Here is a 22,554-nt window from a genome sequence, read left to right as displayed (position 1 = left end):
GCATTTAGAGACATATTTATACACTTAAGTGCAATGAGTTGTTTTGTGCGCTATATGTTTGAGCAGGTGTTGCTGGGACTAGGCTATCCCTTCTCCACACGCATGACACAACTGCGGGAGCACCTGAGCAAACACTTTTCAGGTCACCTGCAGCAGTCACTTGGCAACATACCAATTATCTAAGACCACTTTGCAACTTAGAGCCCACCGTCAAAAGAAATTATTGTGAAAAATTTCTCAACTTGAAGACTTTGTGGATGCAAAAGAAACTGTTTTGCATGTATTGCACAATTATTTTTACAAATCAAATGCAGAGCTAATATTTTGGAAACTTAACAGAAGAAGAAAATATTTTTTTTTAATATTGAAACTAAGTGCTACTTGCTTCTTTCATCATTGGTAGGCTAATAATATTTTTTTTTCTCAGATAAATTTTCTGTAAATTAATTATTTGGTTTGAGAAATTTTAACATCGAAGTAAAGTCGTAAATTACGTTTTTCTTAAAACAATCATAATTTTGTCTTGAAGGAGATAAGGTAGTTGATTTTCAACCTGAAATCCTCAGTTAGGTACCTATGGCATCTATTTAATTATCCCTTAAATTTTTAAAATATGTCTCGCACACAAATACAAAATACACATTCAACATTTTTTTTCTTATTGATTTAGAGAAACTTATGTAAATTAAAATATCTATATACTTATTTAAGAACATTTTATATAAGTAATAAATAATATTTTTAATATTGAGCTAAAAGGTGCCAAAATTCCTTAGCTGTAAAATGCTCACTTGTGCCCCATTTAGGCCATATATACTGCCACCTGCTACAGTATAAAACTTATATTTGAAATGTGGTTTAAGAAATACAATTATAGATTATTACATTTGGAATGTAGGGTCAGGTAATTTTAACTGGATTGGATGAATATGAATTTTATTACACATTTTTAATTAGTTTATAACACACAAACAATTTTGGAATACAATGGAACAAGTATATAGGCTCTCGCGTTTGGTAACAGAGTGATACATACAAAGCGATGCAATGTGCGTCACACCGGAAGCTTGTTACCAGTGGTAGAGTAGGGGGAGGAGGTGTGACAAGATGAAAGGGAAATGTAGCTGTAACCAGGGCCATCGAAAAAAAAAAAAAAAAAAAAACTAAGAGCTCGAGTGCACATAATTATGTCGCCCCCTCCTCCTTTATAAAAGTCAACTAATATACAACTTTTCAAACCCCACAATTTAAAAACAACATTTTTAAAATGTAAACATGATTCCATGACCATAACTGCAACTGTGACCTGTGCATATCCCATAAACTGTAGTGTTTCCAATAAATTATTTTATCAAAACAAGAATTTTAATATTTATTATTATTTTTTTTTAATTTTATCGATCAATAATTCTAATCTAATTAGAACAAATTTGGAAACTCAATCAGGCCACTCTAGGGCCCGGGACCCTGAGTATTTTGTCCCCCATGCCTATCCCTTTCGATGGCCCTGACTGTAGTGCTGTATTGGAAGGACCAGGTTTTTAGAACTATAACATAACATTGAATGAATGTTATGACCACCTTATTGTAATGAGACATAATCCGATAGTTTCCTAGCAATGGTGAGCTTTGTTTGGCTTTACTTTCATCAGCACATTGTTCATTTGGACTCTTACAAATATCTTTGACACTTGCGCGGTTGCAAAGTAAAAAGACTCTATGGAAAATAGTATTACCTGCTACTTTTACGGTCGGTGCATGTGCACTCTGGCGTATCATAATTTATCTCAATCACTACCTGCTGCAGACAAGATTGGAACGTTGTTTCAAATTTTTCCGGGGGAAGGCCACCGAATTCCCTTTTTGTTTTTGTATGGGGCTTTTCCATACCCCAGGCCCCTCCCTGTTTCAGGAACCCTTTTTGACGGTTTAGCCACAATAAAGAATATTAGGAACTCGCAAAAGAAAATGACACAGGATCACGCAAAGTCCAGGGCAAACTGTGTCCAGTAAATCTCTATCAAATTAATCAAAATAATGCGATTGCAGATAAAACATAACAACATTTTATAAAGACAACTGAATGCTCTATATCAAAATTCTTTTAGAATTAAGTATAAATTGTGTTTTCACAGTTAAAAGATCGATTAAGAATTTTTAAGCTGTTGATTTATTACCAACATACGAAAAATCCGTTTGAGAGAAGAGAATGTTTTGTTTGCATAGTTTTCGAAACACATTCTGAATTTTATTGACATATGACATTTATTGTGTTCTCGTGTTGGTAAATGAGACTAAAGTACACATTGCTCAATATAAGTTTTGGATTATGAAATGGGGCTACATATTTTGAATTTTTATTCACTTCAAGAATTTATCAATTAGTTTCCTCACCAAATTAATTAAATCATGTGCACCGGGGTACGCCCCGGAGAGTGGAAGAGTTAACGCAGAACTGCACAAACAATGGCATTTGCAAATGTTTCGTCTTTGTTGAAAACACCAACAATGCTGGAACAGTTGCTTGAAGAAATTAATTTTCAGAGGACCAAAGAAATGAGGCAACTATTAAAAGATGGTGAGTGTAAATAATGAATACGATTTCTTGATTTTATGTATTCTCACATACTGTTAATTATGCTTAAATATTGTGTTAATAGATTATTAGAACATTTAAATTTAAAAATTACATCCACAACATCAAATACACTGTGTACCTACTTATACCGGACAGCTCAAGACTAACAAAATAACCTAGTGGCAAAAGGTGTGGCGACAAATATATTTTATACATAAATTGTTAAAATATATATTATATTACCCAGTGCAAACACAACTGTTTTAAAAAGAAATTAGGATTAATTCCTAGATTAATGACTTTTCTGTAAATAAAGTAATAAAATTTTGAAAAGTATTATTATTTTAACACTTCAGACATCCCTCAATGTAACTCTAATAAACAGCATTTAAAAATTCCAACTGGATTCTTAGAAACTCACATTTATAGAATACGAGGTATATCCTGTGCAGTGATGAGCCTGCCGCCATGTTATGATTTCATAGCACAACTGTGACTGTTTACAAGAGCCTTGATCCTGTTTTCACCACCTGACTATTTACTTGATACTATCTGCAATATGATATTGTCGTTATCCAAAGATTCTTAAGAATATAGCATAGCCAAGGCTGTTTACTAAAGGCAGGGAAGTTTAATGAGTATGGGTAAAAGTTTCCTATTTATTGTCCTAATGGCAAGATCCTGAATACATTAATCCTGTGGTACATGATGATGCTTGCTGTATTAATTTAGCATATCGGAAGATTCTGGATACAACAAAAATTGTGATGTAACAGTGAATTTTGATTTTAACTCAAATAAAAAATCCAAATTTTTTTTTTTTACTTCCTAACATTGTTTGTGTTGTAATATTTTTATTATGTTCAGGATCTTTCAATGTACTGAAAACAGCAAGCATCATGTACCACAGGATCAATCATACCTGATCATGTCACCAGGATCAAGGGATCAACTTGGATACGTGATAGGAACAATTATCTTAGTATGTTATAGCCGAGCCAATACTGTTTTCCACACTATTTGTGCCTAATTAGGTTATTTTCTTTGTTATAAGTTATAATTTTGGTACCTACCATATGAATTAAACAATGCATTGTTCATACTGGGCAAACCTTAGTGCCATCTATCAATCTGACTTGACAACAACTCTCAGTAATCTCAGAGCTGTACGGTATTAGTCATGTAGTGTAATTGACACTATTTTGTCATTTTGCATCTTCAAAATCTAACTTAACGAGTTTTTTTTGTTGTTGTCAGATCCAGATTGTTGGGTTGTCTCGTTTCATATCTCAGGGTAATTGTGCTGTACCTACTTAATTCCAAAATGTCTGTTTTTTTTTCTTCTTTGCAGATTCGGGATTTGTGATACTGCAAGGGACCACATATTGGACTGACCTCTTTGTTAGGCACTTCCTCTTCCAAACAGAACATTGCATCGACTGTGATGACCTTCTGTTCTTCGTCAGGAAGAGGCACGTCAAAGGGTCGTCTCGTTACCTCCCCAAGTTCGAGGTGAGCATTCACAGACAACCTAACAGTCCTAATATATGATTAAGGGGCCCGCCTCGTCAGGGGTGTATGTGTGTTGGTGAGGCGGGACTGGCTGGTGCTTCTAGCGCAGTGTCTCCTCTGGACTGGCGCGCAGTCTTCTCGTCGTGCACAGGATAACTGTGAGATCTCAGTGGTGACCGTAACATTATATTGCTGATAAATGAAGATAAAGGTGTAGTGCAAGTCCCTTAAGTGCTTTCAAGAATCTGTACCGGTTGTTTTACGCCTAAAAATTTCTCTAAAAACATGAGTTTTAGCCATTTTAAACTCTTCTAAAAATACAGTTTGAAAACTTAATCCGAAATCTAAAGTACTTTTCGGCCCTCAGCGAACTCTTAAATTCTTTTCGTAAACAGACCCCACTGGGATGTCTTGAGTAGTTTTGAAATCGCGTTGTTTTCCCTGAAGCTCTGCACACCGTGTGTGTGACTGGGTAGGCAGAGCCCTTAAGCCACATGTTGGAAGATATAATGCGGTGCTATCAAGCCCTTTGATTCCATTACTTGGTTTTTTTTACTGAAAGAATGCGAGAATGGAATTAGTGTTTTTCAGCTACACTCGTGTGGATTCAGGTCATGAGAAACAGATGAGGGTTGATTTGGTGAAATTGAATGTATCACCAATTGCATTAGTGGGGTAAAGTTTGGTTGGTTACGACTTCATGAAAGACTGATTTTAAATCGCTTAACGCTTGTTTACAAAATGTTGAAAAATTCTAGCCCAGATTATTTGTGCAACCGACATGGCCTTGATATTGAAATATTATAAAATTTCTGGGTTCAAAAATTGAAGGTGGTTTTTTTGGTACAGTTTTTGGTAAGTCCTTTAAGTTTTTTCCACCAGAAAAAGGCATTCACTATAAAATTTATGGTGTGAAATTCGTGGTAAAAGTTTGTGTGAATATGTCACCTGAAATTAAAATTAAGTTGTATTTAATAAATTTAAAAGAAAATGTCTAGAATACAAATCCACACCTCATATAAACTATTTTTGGTTTTACATACTTCAAATTTATGAGGAGACGAGGATGAGCATTTCTGCTTACAAAATATTTTAATTATTCTGATAAAACATTTATTTATCCGTCAACTTGTAGCTTTATTTAACCAGTAGGGCATCTTGGAAATGATATACTGAAACAGAGACCATCAATGGTTATACTTTATCGTGCACATTGTAGTTACTTTGTCATTTGTTTTGCCATTAGTTTTTCTAAGCATCAAAATTATTTTATTTCTGTAATTCAGTTTATGCTGTTTGTGTGTGTGTGTGTGTTTTTTTTTTTACAATTTATTAGTGATGAGATCTCCACAGAAAATTAACACTATAAAGTAGCACATTATTCAATAAAATTATCAAATAAGCATTAATAATATTAATATTGAGTATTCATAAAAGCAAATGGAGCACCTTCTTTTGATTTTTTAAGCAACCAAGTTTATTCAAGCATAAAAGGGGGGGGGGGGGGGGGGGGGGGTTGTCTGTAAAGTAGGTTTACAGACAATAATTTTACGTGTTAACATCATAAGAAAACATTGATGAAAAATTGCATAGCTACTTTTTAATTTTCAAATATTATTTACAGTTTTTTGCAAATTTAACTAAAAATAATTTTTTAAAAATATAATCACGGAACAATCAGTTAAAAAGCCCGCCTTAACCTTATTGATATTATAGAAGATTTTCTCGCACGGTGGTTGGCCGGTTCTTGCATGCTCGGCTCAGGCGGAACGTGACAAATTTTTTGTGCATGCAGCCGGCGTTGATCGATTCATAAGATGTTATCACGTAAAAAAAAAATATAAATTTTTTTTCATGAGCATATTTTAAGCTTCCAGTGGTTTTGGAAATTTGCGACAAATGCAAAGCTTTTGCGTCACGACCGAAGCTTCCAATAAAGCATGGCGATGTCAAGCCTAGTGTTGAGAAGAGCGCCGAGCGCGGGGAGAATTGCGACCCCGGCCGTGTGCGCAGACAGAGGTGGACGTGTTCCGCAAGGACAGCCGCAAGCTGCCCATCGGCGACCCGGACATCGACTGGGAGGAGACGGTGTACCTGAACCTCGTCATCCACCAGTTCGACTACACGCTGACGCTCGCCATCTGCACCCGCACCAGCCCCAAGGAGCTGCAGGTGCTCAAGAGGCACTCCCAGGTGCGTGGGGCCCGCTTCCCCCCCCCCTGCACCCCGGTCAGACCCGAGCCTCCGCAGAGTTTCCGAAATACCTCGTTTAGGGTAAAATTTCAATCCGGATTGAACCTGGAGTGGAGTGAACTCGGAGTGAATGTGTAACGAACGTAAGACTGACGAAATGTGATTATGGTAAATATCACAATCCAGATTGAAATGTAAACAAGATCGAAGTTGGAGTCAACACGGACTGGAAACGTTGTGGTGCGATATAATCGATGACAAAGCAAAGCAGAGAACAACTGACTAACGAAAAGCAAAGAATTGATTTTCAATCATTACGTACAAAAATAACTCTACTTCCATCTCTGTCCACACATTCCTCTGCTCTTTTTTTTTGCCATTTTCACAAATTATGCCTGAAATGCAACGAGACCAATAACAAACAATGCAATATGGCGGCGGCTTGTTCGTGCGTGTTTTATTTTCACTCCAGTCCGTGTTTAAAGTAAAATCTCAATCCGGATTCTTCAGTCCAGTCCACCTCAACAAGTGGAGTGGATTATCTCACTTCACTCCAACTTCAGTCCACAACAAAGTGTTTTAAGTAATATTTCAATTTAGATTCCTCACTCCACTCCAGGTTCAATCCGGATTGAAATTTTACCCTAAACGAGGTAAATGTTTAGGAGTCAGGCACGAAATTGAGTAGTCGGCAATAAAAAAATATAATTGTGTGAGCAGTTTTACTTTGAGATTTTATCTAAACATTAAAGTGTACTAAAGGGTACCTTTATAGCAACTTGTTACAATTAGAATTAACTTGTTACAATTTAAATACCATGCCGGTTTCTTGGAACGAGTCTTTTCTGCACAAGATTATTTTGTAACAACAAACTTGACTGATGTTTTCAAACCAACTGTATGGTTATATGTTGGTGTCTTGGAAGAAGTTAGCTGCCGGCAAGGAATAGTTTGGAGTCGGGGTGACCTAGTGCCTAAGATTTGTAGAGCCTTGGTTTTAAACAGTGCAGTGACTGTACTGCTCCATAAATAGGAAAATAATCATCACAGCGGGAGCTTAATTTCGCCCACTTCATACCCAACGAATATAATACAGTAAACAGTTTTTTTAAAAATGTAATTTCCTATTTTATTGTATGTAGTTTGAGATGTACATGGCATTTAAGACAGTAATTTTATGCAAATTGAAGGGCTTAAAGCTGCTACTTGTCTTATAATGTGATATACTACATCTCACTATTACATGGATTTCTCACACTTATGCCATTGTTGCACAGAGAAAAAAGGTGGCACAGGAGAGAAAAAAAAGAGAAAAAGAGCTAGTTTTAGAATTACTTGATTTAGTTTGAGCCTTTTGGGTAGCTTTCGTAGCCGTATGGTGTGATATCAGGAAAAATTTTATATAGTATTTTTGTTTTATGATCCATAGACCCCAAAACCATCGTCAACTCAAAAGTTTATATATATCACATTTTTAGGAACTTAATAATTGCCATAATTTTGTACAAATCACTTTCAAACTGATACATAAAATGTAATCATACAAAAATTAGGTCGAGTTTGTCAATGGGTAATATCACCCAAAGGGGTAGAAATGGGGAAGGTTTTTTGAAAAACAAAAAAATCGCTATAACTCCCATTATATGATGAATATCACACAAATCCCTTTGAACGTATAATATGTAGGAGTAATACCAAAAACTTTTGTCTAAAAACTGTAAGGGGTAAAAAAAATGTTAGAGGCCAAAAATCATAACTCCTTTAAAAAATTGTAAAGACACAGTCAGATCTGTTCAAATAGTTTGTAAAAACTATAATTTTTATCTGAAAATTTTGTCTGAAACAATTTTTGATAAGATCAGCCATTGCTACAAATGGTTGGGAAAAAAAAGATAGAATTAAAAAAAAAAGTATAATTTCCATATTATGTACACTATCAAATTCATTCTAATTTATTGTAAAACCTTTAATTTTTTGTCTGAAATAATTTTTCTATACAACCTACAATGACTGCAATGGATGGAATAAACAGGGGTTGAATGACAAAAAATTTGTAACTCCCTTAGTAGACACACTTATAATCCGTTCAGATTGTTTGCAAATCTTACAAATATTATCTAAAACTTTTGTCTAAACCAATGTGAATGTAATCTTTTAAAACAAATTTTGACCTGTATCATTATCAAACACTGATGATGTAATTTTCCAGCTGGATCAAGTTTATCATGGTCCACGTTTTATGCAAATAATCTTTTATATAGTATCTGTGTATTCCTAGTTCGTTTGGCTAGGGAAATCCTACTGTCATTAAGTGCTGAATTTTGGTGGATCATCTTGTAACACTTTTTTGAATGCTTGCACTGTTCACTAGAAAGTGTATGCGTCGCCCAGCCGGAGAAGAATGGACACAAAAGGAGAAGTGGAGGAAATGACGTATCCACACATCTGTTTCATGGTCGACAATTTCGACGAGGTAGAGTGAACCAGGATCTTTATTTGTTTATTTATATAAATCGTTACTTGTCTACCCACAGTGTAAGGCAAAAGTGTTAGACACCATACAAAAAAAAATAAACAAGGATTAAAAAAATAATAAAAACATAATTTATTTAATAAAAAAACAACATAAAACATTGACAGAAAACACATATAATATAAAACAATAAATTTTAAATAAAATCATTCAAATAATTGATACACTAAGAAACACTTCATAACAGTTAAATACAACATAATTTTCATTTTTACTTGTGTAATATATGTACGTATGTATTATGTTGTATTTAACTGTTATGAAGTGTTTCTTAGTGTATCAATTATTTGAATGATTTTATTTATAATTTATTGTTTTATATTATATGTGTTTTCTGTCAATGTTTTATGTTTTTTTTTATTAAATAAATTATGTTTTTATTATATTGACGTTCTTTTAAAAATTTAAAATTAATATCTATTGGTTAATGGATTATTGTTTACATGATGATTGAATTCTTTTTTTCTAATTTGGAAAGAGTACTATCAATTTTGTTAAAATATTTACTAATCTATATAATAAATATATATTTTAATTAAAAATAATTACATTTTTGTAATTTAAGTTCCAGTGCAGTCTGTATTAACTTGCATTTTGGTATGAGTATATTGTTTATTTACATGCTTTTGGGTGTTTTCTATTTTGGTTTTATCGCAGTTCAACATATATATTGGTCTCTAGTAATACACCATTTTATTTGTACAAAATGTCAAGATTCTAATCCTTTCAGGTTTAGGTGGGCAGTTCACATTAAATAAGATTTCACTGTATTTGACATTTTTTTTTGTCGTGATAACGTCTTATAAATCGATGAACGCCGGCTGCACGCACGAAAAAAGCATGACTCATTGTCACTTTCCGCCTGAGCCGAGCGTGCAAGAACCGACCAATCACCGTGCGAGAAAAGCTTCTATAATATCAAACAGGTTAAGGCGGGCTTTTTTAAAAGCAGCAATTTAAAACAATTTATGGACATTGATTTGATTTAAGTTTATTTCCATAGCTAATTTTTTGTAATTATATTTAAACATTTAAACAAATTATTTAAATTAAATTTGCAAAAACTGTAAATAATATATGAAAATTAAAAAGTATGCATTTTTCATTAATGTTTTGTTTTGACATTGTCACGTAAAATTATCGTCCGTAAACCGAGTTTACAGACAATCCCCCCTTTTCTTTTGTGTTGTATCCCTTATCTGCGTGTCCGCTGACTGCGTGTGTGCTCTTGTGCTCAGGTGTTCTGCGACATCCTGGTTCGCGACGGCGAGATGGTGTGCGTGGAGCTGGTTGCGTCGGACAGGGACGGAGCGATCCAGGGCGTCATCTTCCTCGGCTCGATCCGATACGACGCCTTGAAGCGGGTGTACGACGCGAGGGTTGGTACCCGGCCCGTCGCTCGTTGTTGCGCAGTACTATGACCGGTTGTTCGTATCTCGCCGGAATGTTGAGGGGGTCCACCTAACCGGGGGGTGTACTGTATTTGTGTTCGTGAGGCGGGATGATGGGTGCGACGCTCGGTGATTCTGGCGCGGTGTCTCCTCTGGACTGGCGAGCAGTCTTCTCGTCATACTCGTGCAACTCATAAAGCACAGGAACATCACTTCTGTAAATATTCTACTTACGAGTTCGTTACAGGTGTGACATACAACCTCGTAGACACTAACGCCTTTTTAAAAGTTCCATTCACCGCATCACGCATTATTTATTATTGAACGTGGCACTCAACAGGTAGATGAATTTATTCTCACAATTTCAACACTATGTACTATTTTCATCAAGATTGAGACAGTATTAGAACTGAGACCTGGTGCATATGAAAGCAGAATTGATGAGGAAAAAAATATGTCTTTCCTGCTTGTTCGGGCATTGGTTAATGTGGACAGGATTTTAAAAACAGAGCATGAGTTTTGTTTCTTTAATTGTTTGGTTAATCCTTTTATCAGTTCATAGGTTTAAAAATTAATGTTCATGTACATGTACAGTAGTAGTTAAACTAAAATCAAGATGTAGCAAAAGTTATATTTATGAAAGAAAAAAAAACATTTTTGGTTTACACATTTTAAATTTCATTACGTGCATTTTGAGGCAAATTCCGTTCAATCTGAACTTTCGGTGATCTAGACACAGTCTGGTTCCATCTAATTCGGATTAGAGACACTACTGTACTGAGTATGTACTGCACAAATGTAGTGTGACCCAAAAAATATATATATATATTTTTTGACCACATTTATGCTTTTGTTGGGAGTAGAAAATCACAGTATTGTATTATTTTCAGTTTTTGACATGATAAAACCTTATAAATCGATGAACGCCGGCTGAAAGCACAAAAAGCATGACTCATTGTCACGTTCCGCCTGAGCCGAGCATGCAAAAACCGGCCAACCACCGTGCGAGAAAATCTTCTATAATATTAAACAGGTTAAGGCGGCCTTTTTAAAAGCAGCAATTTAAAAAAAATTTTGATTTATTTGTCCAATTTCGTCATTTCAAATTAACAAATTTATTGACATTGATTTGATTTCAGTTTATTTCTATAACTAATTGTTCGTGATTATATGTAATCAAATTATTTAAATTAAATTTGCAAAAACTGTAAATAATACTTGAAAATTGAAAAGTATGCAATTTTTCATCAATGTTTTCTCATGACGTTATCACGTAATATTTATCGTCCGTAAACCGACCTTACAGACAACCCACTTTTTTTTGTTTTATATTCTCCCAAACTAACCTGTCGTAGAGCCCCATTCAACAACATTGGTGGAGGATGCTGTGGTCCTGTGCTTGGGCCCACGCGTAGAGCGAAGTGTGTTAGTGGTCGATGCGGCGTGTTTAGTGGTCGATGGGGCGTGTCTAGTAGTCGATGGGGCGTGTGGTGTGTTGCAGTCGAGCCTGAGCAGCAAGATGGCCCAGAGGATGACGTTCGGCCTGTTCTCGGGCGCCACAACCCAGCGCGTCGAGTTTGTGCGCATGAAGGGCCCGCAGGGCAAGGGACACGCGGAGATGGCCGTCACCAAACCAAAAGGTGCCCTTGAGTCTTATAAATCACGTCCTATAAATATTGAAATATTTTACTTGGTATGTAGTCTTGTGCACTTTGGTGATGGTGTATCTGCAAACATGAAGTAGCTTGGCTTCTGGGTTGTAGCCGTGTCCTCGGCAAATAAATTCACCGACGTTTCGGTCGACACTGCAGTCGCCATCATCAGGGAGCAGTTGCCTATTTACAGTAGGTACAACGGCTACAACCCAGAAGCCAAGCTACTTCAGACAATGGCAGTGAAAGCCTGCGAACGTTATCTGCAAACATTTCATTGAGCTCACCATACTGGATTTGCATGCACGATACCACGAATATCTGGTTCATATGTCAGTGTGTGTACTAATCATGAAAGTCCCAATAAGGAAACTGAAGGACTGTCACGAAGGTCATGATAAAGTTCTTAAATAAACAGCATTAGTTTTGAAAGTCACGAAACTTTTAATTTCCAATTGCCTTTTACCAACTCAATTTTTTTTATGCCCCACTTCAGTTCATAGTTGCATGTTAAATATAAATAGTTGGATACTGTCCATTTAATTATCTTGGAACGGTTTTTATCTGTCTTAACTTACAAATTGGAATGTTCCTTCAAATGGTGGAAAATTTCTTTTTACATTCGCTCATGCTTGGTTTTTGTTGTATAAATTTAAAAATCACCCTTTGATAGAAAAAAAACTTTTTGAAAAAATTTTATTAGCTACCCTGGATGTTGAGCAGAACAATTTGAATGATATTTTGCCCGTCTTAAAGCTTAGTTAAAACTGTATGGTTAGAGACAGTGGAAAATAATTCCAGTATGTAGGAATAATATTTTAAATTTCACCATAATGCAGCAATAAATATAATTTTACTAGCTGCAGTACCCGGCGTTGCCCGGGCTGAACACAGGGTGAAGGGGACCTTTTTCGACACAAACAGATGAAAATTAAAGACATGACAAATGCATCAAATGATGGTGCGTTTAAAATTCAAGGCAACTCTATCTATTGACGAAGTTAAGAACAAAACTGTTATTAGTGCCTTTATTTTGCTAGCCGCTGGGAGCTCTACTAAGCGGGCTGGTCTCACCAAGGAGAAAAATATGAATTTGCCAGACCTTACTATGTGTATTATCATGTGGCAGACATAGACAAATGACATTCACTCACTATTTGTATGTCTATGAGCTATCATTTTTTCTGTTATAAAATGAAAATTATCACTTTTTCACTCCCTTAGGGATGGAATTTCATATTAATATGTGGTCTATGTGTTAATCCAGGATATGAGTTTGCTGTAGGCCAAATTTCATCCAGATCCGTTCAGCCGTTCTGGCGGGATTGAGTAACAAACATCCATCCATCCATCCATCCATCCATCCAAACTTTCACATTTTATTTATAATATTAGTGGGATAAGATGCAGGAAACTGAAAAGTGCAACTTGAGGCAAGTACGTACATGTGAGAGAGAACGCCAGGTTGGTTGAGCGAGTGTGTCTGTCGCAAGGCAGAGAGTGCGCCTGCTCGCCAGGGAAGGTTGCGACAGGTGAGGCGTGGGTCGGGCAGGTTCCGGGGCGGAGACCCCCACCTCGGAGCCGGGCCTGTGCGCGACGGACATGTGGGACTCGGACTGGGACGAGGACCCAGAGGAGTTCTACGTCTACAGACACCAGGTGAGTCTCGAAGCACAATTCTGTGCAAACTGTTGTGCTCGGTTGGGATGTACTATGATGATAAAATAACTATTTTCTATAAATTTTTGAAGTGAAAACTTCTTTAGCCGCGTTGAGCGATTTTCGGTAGGGGCGAAACTATGGGTTCGCGTCACTGACATGCTAGTGACGTGTTGCGCCAGACTGGCGAATGACAACGGCCTGTGTACATGTACATGCATGTATACACTAATACATTGTATATACTCGACTGTATCACGTGCGTGTTGGACTCTTTTTTTTGGATGGTGTAAAATCTTGTGAGTTCGTGTCACCGACATGCTGTAGTAGCAGTAAGTGAAGTTAATTTGACCACGTGAATACACGACCTAGGTCTGACAATTGACATCACTGGTAAGTCATAGCTAGATATTGAATTTTTACGTAATTTTGACATACCACTGACATCTGTTGTGACTAAAAAAAGATGTAAAAATAAATGATATCATGCTGACAAGGGTACTGATATAATACCAAAATAATTTTCTCACGTAGATTTGACGTAGAAATGATGTCATATTACACTTTTAAAAACAAAGTTTTAAGTTTTCCCTTCTGTTGACATTCCCCATGGCTGGCTATTTTTTTTTAATGTTTTTGATTATGTAATTGTATTATATTAAGTTGTCGCGTCCCAGATATTCACGTGTCCCTGAATTAAAATTGTTGGCGTTCCATTATGTGGGCTCTGTGTGAGTGCTACAGTGGCGTGGTTACGTGAGCATTCAGCCAACTCGGGCGCCGGCAGTTCTAGCACAACGCATTCCTGAAAGCGGTGTTTGCACAGTTGCGCACCCTGCTGACATCTTGGTCGCTCCCTGACCCGAGTGCACCACTCCCGTGGGGCGCTGGCGAGATAGGTCTTCACTTCAAACAACTGTTGATTTGCAGTTGGGTGCTGAATAAGAAAGATGCTTAAGAATTTTAAAAGTTAGTTCGTGTATTTCTAGGTTAAGTTGCCAATTGAAACTAAAAAGAAAAGATTCCCAAAATTTAAATACACAACAGTCCAATATGATTCTTCACACATGAGCACAGACTATTTGGCTTATCGCTCAGTGCCAGTCACTCTTTAACTAATGTTCCTGCGGGGAACAAAAAATTTCTAGGGGCAACAGCCGAGCCATGCCAAGGCTGCACCACGAGCCATTAACGCCGACACGGGTGGTCCAGAGATTAAAAAATGTTTCAACAAAAACAGGTTATTTGGTGACTGCTTAGACCATGGATATTAAATTGTCTCTAAATACAGTCTATAAATGATTTTGTGAGCCACCGACCGCTCTCAGCCGCTCCTGGCTACCGCTGAACTATGACTAGTCAGAGCACAGTACAAAACCCACACAGAATCCATTAGTTACGTATCTGGGAACTTCCCCGGTATAACTTATCTGTCTCTCTCTAACACAGGAGGTGATAAATATCGCATATCACTTTTCGCGCATCTGTCTTTCACAAAAACAACTGTGTCTCATTGTAGAAACATCACAACACCCTATGAAAAACATATGTAAAATGAAATAACATTTAAATGAAATAAAATACTGAAAAATCACACATAAATAGTAACCCAGTCAAACTTGTGGAAACCAGTAAAAACATAGTTAATTGGCTTTTATAAATAACAATAATTAATTGTCAGAAACTTTAACAACAATAAAATACAAATACAAAACTAGAACACCATGATCTTGAACCCAAATAGGTTATCAGCTGATATACTGCCTTACTAAAAAAAAATATTCCCTTTATCATAAGCATACATATTGTGAGAAAGTTGGGGACGGCAGGGCATACATGATGAACAGCAGCTGTTGATCTCTTCTAAAATGTATGATGTTCTCGTCTTGCCCACTGGTGAATACAGTAGGGGTCGTCCATTAATCACGTGATTTTTTTTAGCAAATTTTTAACCCCCCCTCCCCCCTAGTGATTTGTGGTGAGGTTTTAGACTAACCCCCCCCCCCCCCCCCCCAGAATATTATCTTTAAATATGGGTATAATCTAATTTAATTCTGGAAAATTAAACACAATGATAAAAATGTCCAGACATACATTAAGGTTGCAGGTTTATTCTCACTGGCATAAAAATAATAAAGGAAAGGCTTATATGTGATTTACGCATGTTTTCGGCGCCAAAATCACAGTCTCACTGGCGACTGGCAAGCCGAGCCGGGTGGTTCATGTTGCGGCGGGCTCGGGATATTGTTGCCTGGCTACGGCGAGTCAAGGTCACGCGTCGCTTTTCGGTTTAGTAGAAATCGGGCGAAAAAAATAAATACACGTGATATCTCTCTACACCCCCCTTGTAATATTTCATGATTTTTCCCGACTCCCTCTCCCCCCATACCTTTCGAGCCTCACGTGATTAATGGACAATCCCGTAGTTGATGACTGTACGCGAGATGGCGAGCGTGTGCAAGTGAGCGTCTGTGACACCCTTGCAGCGCCGGCTCAGCGACCCGAGCGCGAACCTCAACAACTTCGTGCGCGCGGGCTGGAAGACGAAGCCGTACGAGACGGCGGGCTCCAAGTCCCGCTCGGAGAACGAGGGCCTCGACTCCATGGCCAACGGGCTGACCGAGATCGAAGCCGGGGACGTGCGGGATGGTGAGTGTCGTCGCGTTCCAAACTCCCGGTGTTCGTTTGTGTATGTTCCGTAGTGTGTGTGTTCTTTTACTTTTTTGTAGTGGGTTCGAAACCAGGTCTAAAATATTGAAAACCTAATAACAGACATGTGAAACAATGTTAGCTGACCACGAAAAACAAAACCTTTAAAAACCATTCGTTAGAATAAGTTTGGTTTGTTTTTTTCTACTCCAGTAGAGGTTTTAGGAACTTTGTCAAAACTCTTCTGTTACTAGATGAGTGATGTTTGGAGACACCATTCTTAATCTTTGTGTACAGATAGCTGCGATTTCTTTAGTTTGCAATATTGATTTATCTTGGACATGAGATAAATTGCCACTATCTTTAATTTATTTTTACTGTAGAACCAAAGTTTTTAAAATTTTAAATATTCACAATAGGGGTGAAGATGAAGCTTGAGATTTGGTCTTTTTGGGAAATGTATCAAGGTAAATTAAACTTCGTTGTTGTACAAAGGTGAAACAGTATTTGCTTAGCTTCGGATTATATAGTACATTAACTGTGCATAATTGTAAAAACAGATGCATAATTATAATAATAATGATACTACCTATTATTAGTATGACTAGGTAACCCTGAAATTATGAATCCAAATTTAAATAAGGTATATACCTATATATACTTTTTTAATAAATCACCTATGGCCAGTCGTTTATACAAAACCTCAAATGTCCTGGTTTCGTTCTCTTATTTTTTCTGCATTGGCTCTCTAGTGCATGTATGTTGTGTGTTGCTTGATCTATGTTAAAACTATTGCGTTTCTTACCTTTGCTCCACTGCTTCTCGCTCTCTAATACTGGTACCTCCCCCCCCCCCCCCCCCTTTTTTTTTTTGCCCGTATACAGCCTACAAAATTGTCTGCTGGTATTTTTACATTCACAGTAAGTACTCCAGTTGTTGAAGTTTTCAATAGTTTTAGAGGAGAATGTGGTAGTTGTGTGTTGGTTTAGTTACTTACTGAGGTGACATGTAAAAATACATAATTAAAATGTTTTGTGTAGTCAATAATTTTGTGTTAAGGAGTGGCTGATACTATCATATTTATTCTGTTGTATCAAGGGCACATAGGGTCCTTAGAAGTCCTTAAAAAGTTCTAATGTTCAGTTTGATATATGAGGGTCCTTAAAGTCGACTATGGTGTATAAATTAGGTATCTTCATATTTGTTAACTAGTATTGCGGTAAGGGAAAATGTTGGCTTGTTAAAGTACTTGAAACAAAAGAAGGTGCATTTGGAGATAGAAATTGCTGTATCGGAAGCACACGAAGCAGAATCGTCCAGAAACATGTGTAGGATGTATCGATAGTAAAAAAATACTGTTCCTGAATGCATTTATTAATTGTTGATATTAATTGACTGCAACTGATTTTCTTCACTGATTATCAAACAGTGCGAAATGGCATCATGTAAAAATAATATGTTTATAACTTTATCATTTTTTTAATTTGTTTTCTTCGACTTTTGTTAAAACAAAGCAAAAATACTTAAATGTTAAAAAAAAAGCAAAAGACATTATGAAATAGTATCTTTTTTTACAAAACAAAAAATTTAACTAAACAAACAACTTTTAATATTCTTAGACCTACATCATATTTAACTATAGCTAAAAGCTTCCCAGACTACATTTTTTTTTTAAATTTATTCTCTAATTGTTTCTTTAGGGATGAAGGGATAGTGTACTTGCATGGTATTTGCTACCTTTCCCCCCCTCCTAACCCCTCCATACTACTTTATCACCTATGAAATAAGGTTTACGTTTCTGCAACCAGACAAAATGAACAGTGGCACACTGTCTATCTCTACAGTTATTTGCTGCCCATATTACAGCCTGTTTCTGCCTCCATAATATTACTTTCCAACTGAGCCTTTAATTTTCTCATTTGCATCAAAACATACAAGTTTTTATGTTTATAAATTCAGTTTTTGACACAAACATTGAGAACTTAAAAAACCTCAAAGATACACATTGATCGCCTCCTAACTACCCAAAAGCCCTCGGATGTATGTTGTTATGTTTAAAAGGACATTTCAAGAATATCTTGATTCTGTAGAATTAGTAAGTATTGCTTATTTCGAAAAATCTTTTCTGCATTTTAATTGAAAATAATATTTTTGCCATCAGAAACTTCTGGATCATAAATATCCATTTCCACTAACCCTAGTAAAATAGAAGTTTAAATATTTTCAGTGTTGATGGTTTGATGGTTGTTGCGATGGAATAGTGTTTTATTAGCATCAGCTTATCATCTATCAATAGCCAAAAAACATAGTTTACATTCTGTAATTATTTTGTCTTTATAAAGTCTGCAACCTGCTATGGTAAGATTATTGTGAACGGCTTAAAATTGTAATTTAATTAAATATTTTTAATAAATTTTGCAGTGCTATTGGATAAGTCAAAATTTTTGTTTTGTTAGAAATGCGTACAAACTTGACTATTATGTTTTTTTTATTTTCATTCATTATACTTTCAACACTGATCTAACCACCTTTTTTTTACCATGCATTGAAGAGTTTGTTGTTTTTCATCAAACTAATGAATCAAGCAATTAGGGATGTGGTTCTGTGTAAATTTTTGTCTTGTGTGGTATGAGCTGTTGATCTGATGTGATTTTCTTGTACCAGCATAGAACTTCAAACAGTTAATATGCACATTGTGTTCCTTCACATTTCTGGTGTGAATGTTTGTAGGTGTTTAACGTACCTGATTCAGAGGATGTTGGTTTGATTCCCGGTCACACCATCATATGTATTTTCCATGGTTTCCTAAAAGCTCTCTATGAAAAGCTAGGGGTGGTGACGTTGTTGATTCTTGTCTTAATATCCCTCATCTGTGTTCCAGTGTCTCATCGACTCTTGACATAATTGTAAACACAATGTTAAGCCTAAAGAAATGTAATATACGATTGTGCATGTCACCACTGCACTTGCTCGGGGTCAGTGATAACATATCCAGCACCCTGCGGGGAGCTATGCTAAACTGCGGTGCACACACGAACAAAAAATTTAACTGCCCCGGTAATCAAGGGACTAACTCTCGCACCTAAAAGGGTGCTAGTAAAATTATACCAAACAGTAATTAAATATATAACCACTGGGGAGTACGGATAGAAGGAAGCATTAAAAAGAATTACGTCAAAAATATATTTTAACAATGTACTATAAAGATGAAATATGCTATTAAACATCTCCTCCAGTGCAAAATTAGCATGACCTTAAGTTTATAGGCAAAACTGACACAATTACAATGTTCGCAGGCTCTCACGGCCATTGTCTGAAGTAGCTTGGCTTCTGGGTTGTAGCCGTGTCCTCTGCGGATAATTCATCGGCGTTTCGGTCGACATTGCACTCATTGCAGTCACCATCATCAGGGAGCAGTTACCTACTGCTCCCTGATGATGGCGACTGCAATGTCGACCGAAACGTCGGTGAATTATTCGCCAAGGACATGGCTACAACCCAGAAGCCAAGCTACTTCAAACACAATTACAGTCATTACCTATATTAAATATTATTGAAATGTATCCTACTACAAAATCTTCATGGATGAAGGGCTACCATATACCCCGTGGGGCAGAGGGGTTGGGTTGCGAAGTCACAGTGGAATGCATTGAAAAACCACTCTTACATTTATTATATATATAGAGTTCATATGTGTACTCCAATTTAGCCATCATACTCTCAATTTAAAATTAATATTTAATTTTAATTTTAGAAAGAGGAGCGTAAGACGATTTTAATGATAACAACCCAAACTTTTGTCATGCATTGATAAGGGGGAAAAAATAATTTTAATAAGTTGCCAATATGAGATGTATCTATCTTAAGTTATCTGTTTGAATATTTGGCACTTATTACCTCATGTACAAACACAAGTAACAAATTTCAATTTCAAATGCGTTATAATCATATACCTTACACGAGTGAGTGAATCAGTGAATCTTGGAATTTATTCTGATTTTCCTTGATGACTTACTTCGATACTAAAACTGCTTAATTTAGTTACTAAGTTATTACAACTTTTTATCATAGTGGCAAGTAAGTCTAGTAAATTTAAACCAATACTATATAACTGATTGTTTTTGACAAGGAACTAACTAGTAAATTTAATTCTTACACAGTTGTGATATTTTAGCTCCATCTACTGAGAAGCAAGTTCAGGTAGGTACTAATTACTAATTAGAGTTTTCGTGTTTTTATGTTTTAAGTTTAAATGGTGTGGCCAACCCCCCTTATACCGGGGTAGTTGCACACGTCCGCACTCGCCACGCCAGTCCCGTATACGCGTCACCACTGCCATGCTGATATTGAAATTGTAGTTAAAATTAAATTAAACAGACGCGCATGGACTGGTGTAACATTTGGCCAGTGCGCAAAATAAATCATTAGCATACTAAATTTACCGACAGTCCTGCATAGCATAACCTATTGTGATAGTTATAATAATGAATTACTAAAAACAAGATGCTCAAAATTAAGTACTGTAAAAGGGTAAAGGGATCTAAAAGGTTAATTCGAGATATCATTTAAATTGCTATAATTAAATTCAACACATGTGGCGACCTTTGTATACAGACACTCTTACACTAAACTTAATTATATTCCAAAGTCCCACAAAGTCTATTACGGAGGAGGGGGGGGGGGGGGGGGGGGGGGGGGGGGGGGAAACGAAATAGTGACGTCCTTCAGTCTAGATAAATTCAACCAGCAATTCCCGTCGCCACACTCTGTCTTTGAAACACGTCTTCCATAAGTCATACCAGCCGGGCACAAATAACAAAATCCAGTTCTCGCACTTACTTGTTACTGAAGCATACCTCTGTAGTTGGTGACTGCCGGGGTCGGGTGTAAACCCCACTCACTTTTTAGCGCCTCTTGCATCGCGCTGTATCGGTGGCCCGTGCACTAGGCCCCCAAAAATCGCGTTCTCGTATACCACCATTTATGTTGCTTCGCCCAAGGTGTCGTGGCGTTACCGTCATATTCAATCTTATTCACGTAACGTAACACCAGTTACTCATCGCTGGAATGCAAGTTCTACTATCCACCGAGTAGTTCCGCGGCTGGCGGTCAAACACACACTCCCTCGCTGCAAACAGCTGGCCGTCGCCTCCCCTTGTCACGTCAGCTGACGTCACCCCCCTCCTCTACTACCACCTTTCACTCCGCTAGATCGTTCTGGTTATTTCTTGCAAGTCCCACTCCAGAATAAGGGTACTCAACGTAAAATAAAAAAGGTATACAATTAAAAAGTTACAATAAATAAATAATAACATACACCATTAAATAATATAAACACATAAATAATGTTATTGAAAAAATTAACTCATCTTAAAATAAACTTTACGCAAAATAAAGGTAATAGTAATAACCAAGACGACTGAGGCCGCCACAAGTGGCCTCAATGGTGTTTCATAAATTCTCAAATTGAAAAAAAAATAAAAAATATATATGTAATCAAAAAAAATGTGGCTAGTTAATTATATGTGCAGTTTATTTCTCTGGATTGATGAACTTGTAGTAACTAAAATGGCCATTCATAGACATACATAAATATTGGTGCTTTCTGAAATGGTCGGTGAACAGTAAAATAACAGCGAGGTGCTACAATTGTGGAATATGAGATCTGTGTTTGGGAGGTCGTGGGTTTGAATCTCTGTGCAGCCAATTTGAAGATGTTTTTCCATTGTTCGCCAAAATTTCAGCAGATATACTTGTTCTGGATGTCTGGCTATAATGATGTCGCTTTCGTTGGGAGACAAAACAATGATCATTAGTGAAGGCTATCAGTGGAAGAACATCACATAACATGGGCTCACAAGTGTAACTAATGTGAACTAAGTTGTTGCACTTTTAGTGAGAAAATGATACTTACATTGATTGATCACATCCCATTTGTCTTTTACACTAACCCCTGATTCTGATTTTTCGATGGTGCATCAAATAAACCCTTTGAATTCTATACCTCAGTGTTATGAACTAAATAATGTATGGGTGAGAATACATATACTATTTTTTTTTTTTTTTTTAAGGAATTCTTGAGAGTCAACATTTAAAAAATAAAATAAAAATGTGTGCTTGTACACACATTAGAAGTTATACTTACTTGACATAATAAATGCTAACTTTAATTTTGCATGCAAATAATTATTAGAAATAAAATTACTGGAGTGATATTACAAACACTATTGGTAAAGTATAATTTTTTTAAAGTAAATATCTAATAAATAACTAATTATACAATGAATTTCAGTTAGTAATAAAAATCAATAAATATGCTGAATGTTTATTCTAAATTTATTAATTTTATTTATTAAATAACAATGTAATAATTTACAGTACAAATAA

At 36.4% G+C, this 22,554-nt stretch overlaps 1 protein-coding gene across 1 annotated transcript in view; it reads left to right on the top strand.

Annotated features, from left to right (window-relative positions):
• The first annotated feature begins 2,238 nt into the window (after nucleotides 1–2,238).
• LOC134536244 (uncharacterized) overlaps nucleotides 2,239–22,554 on the top strand; it is a 34,613-nt gene continuing 14,297 nt past the window's right edge. Inside the window, exons 1-8 of the mRNA XM_063375940.1 lie at nucleotides 2,239–2,578; nucleotides 3,930–4,090; nucleotides 6,104–6,283; nucleotides 8,655–8,756; nucleotides 10,055–10,195; nucleotides 11,709–11,847; nucleotides 13,412–13,518; nucleotides 16,005–16,167. Of these exons, the coding sequence (XP_063232010.1) occupies nucleotides 2,467–2,578; nucleotides 3,930–4,090; nucleotides 6,104–6,283; nucleotides 8,655–8,756; nucleotides 10,055–10,195; nucleotides 11,709–11,847; nucleotides 13,412–13,518; nucleotides 16,005–16,167 (1,105 nt within the window). The 5' untranslated portion in view covers nucleotides 2,239–2,466. The remainder of the gene's footprint in view (nucleotides 2,579–3,929; nucleotides 4,091–6,103; nucleotides 6,284–8,654; nucleotides 8,757–10,054; nucleotides 10,196–11,708; nucleotides 11,848–13,411; nucleotides 13,519–16,004; nucleotides 16,168–22,554) is intronic.

Source organism: Bacillus rossius, chromosome 10, assembly GCF_032445375.1.
Source record: "Bacillus rossius redtenbacheri isolate Brsri chromosome 10, Brsri_v3, whole genome shotgun sequence".
Taxonomy (NCBI): Eukaryota; Metazoa; Arthropoda; class Insecta; order Phasmatodea; family Bacillidae; genus Bacillus; species Bacillus rossius.
The sequence above is the reverse complement of the archived record's forward strand: the minus strand, read 5'-3'. Positions and strand labels throughout refer to the sequence as shown.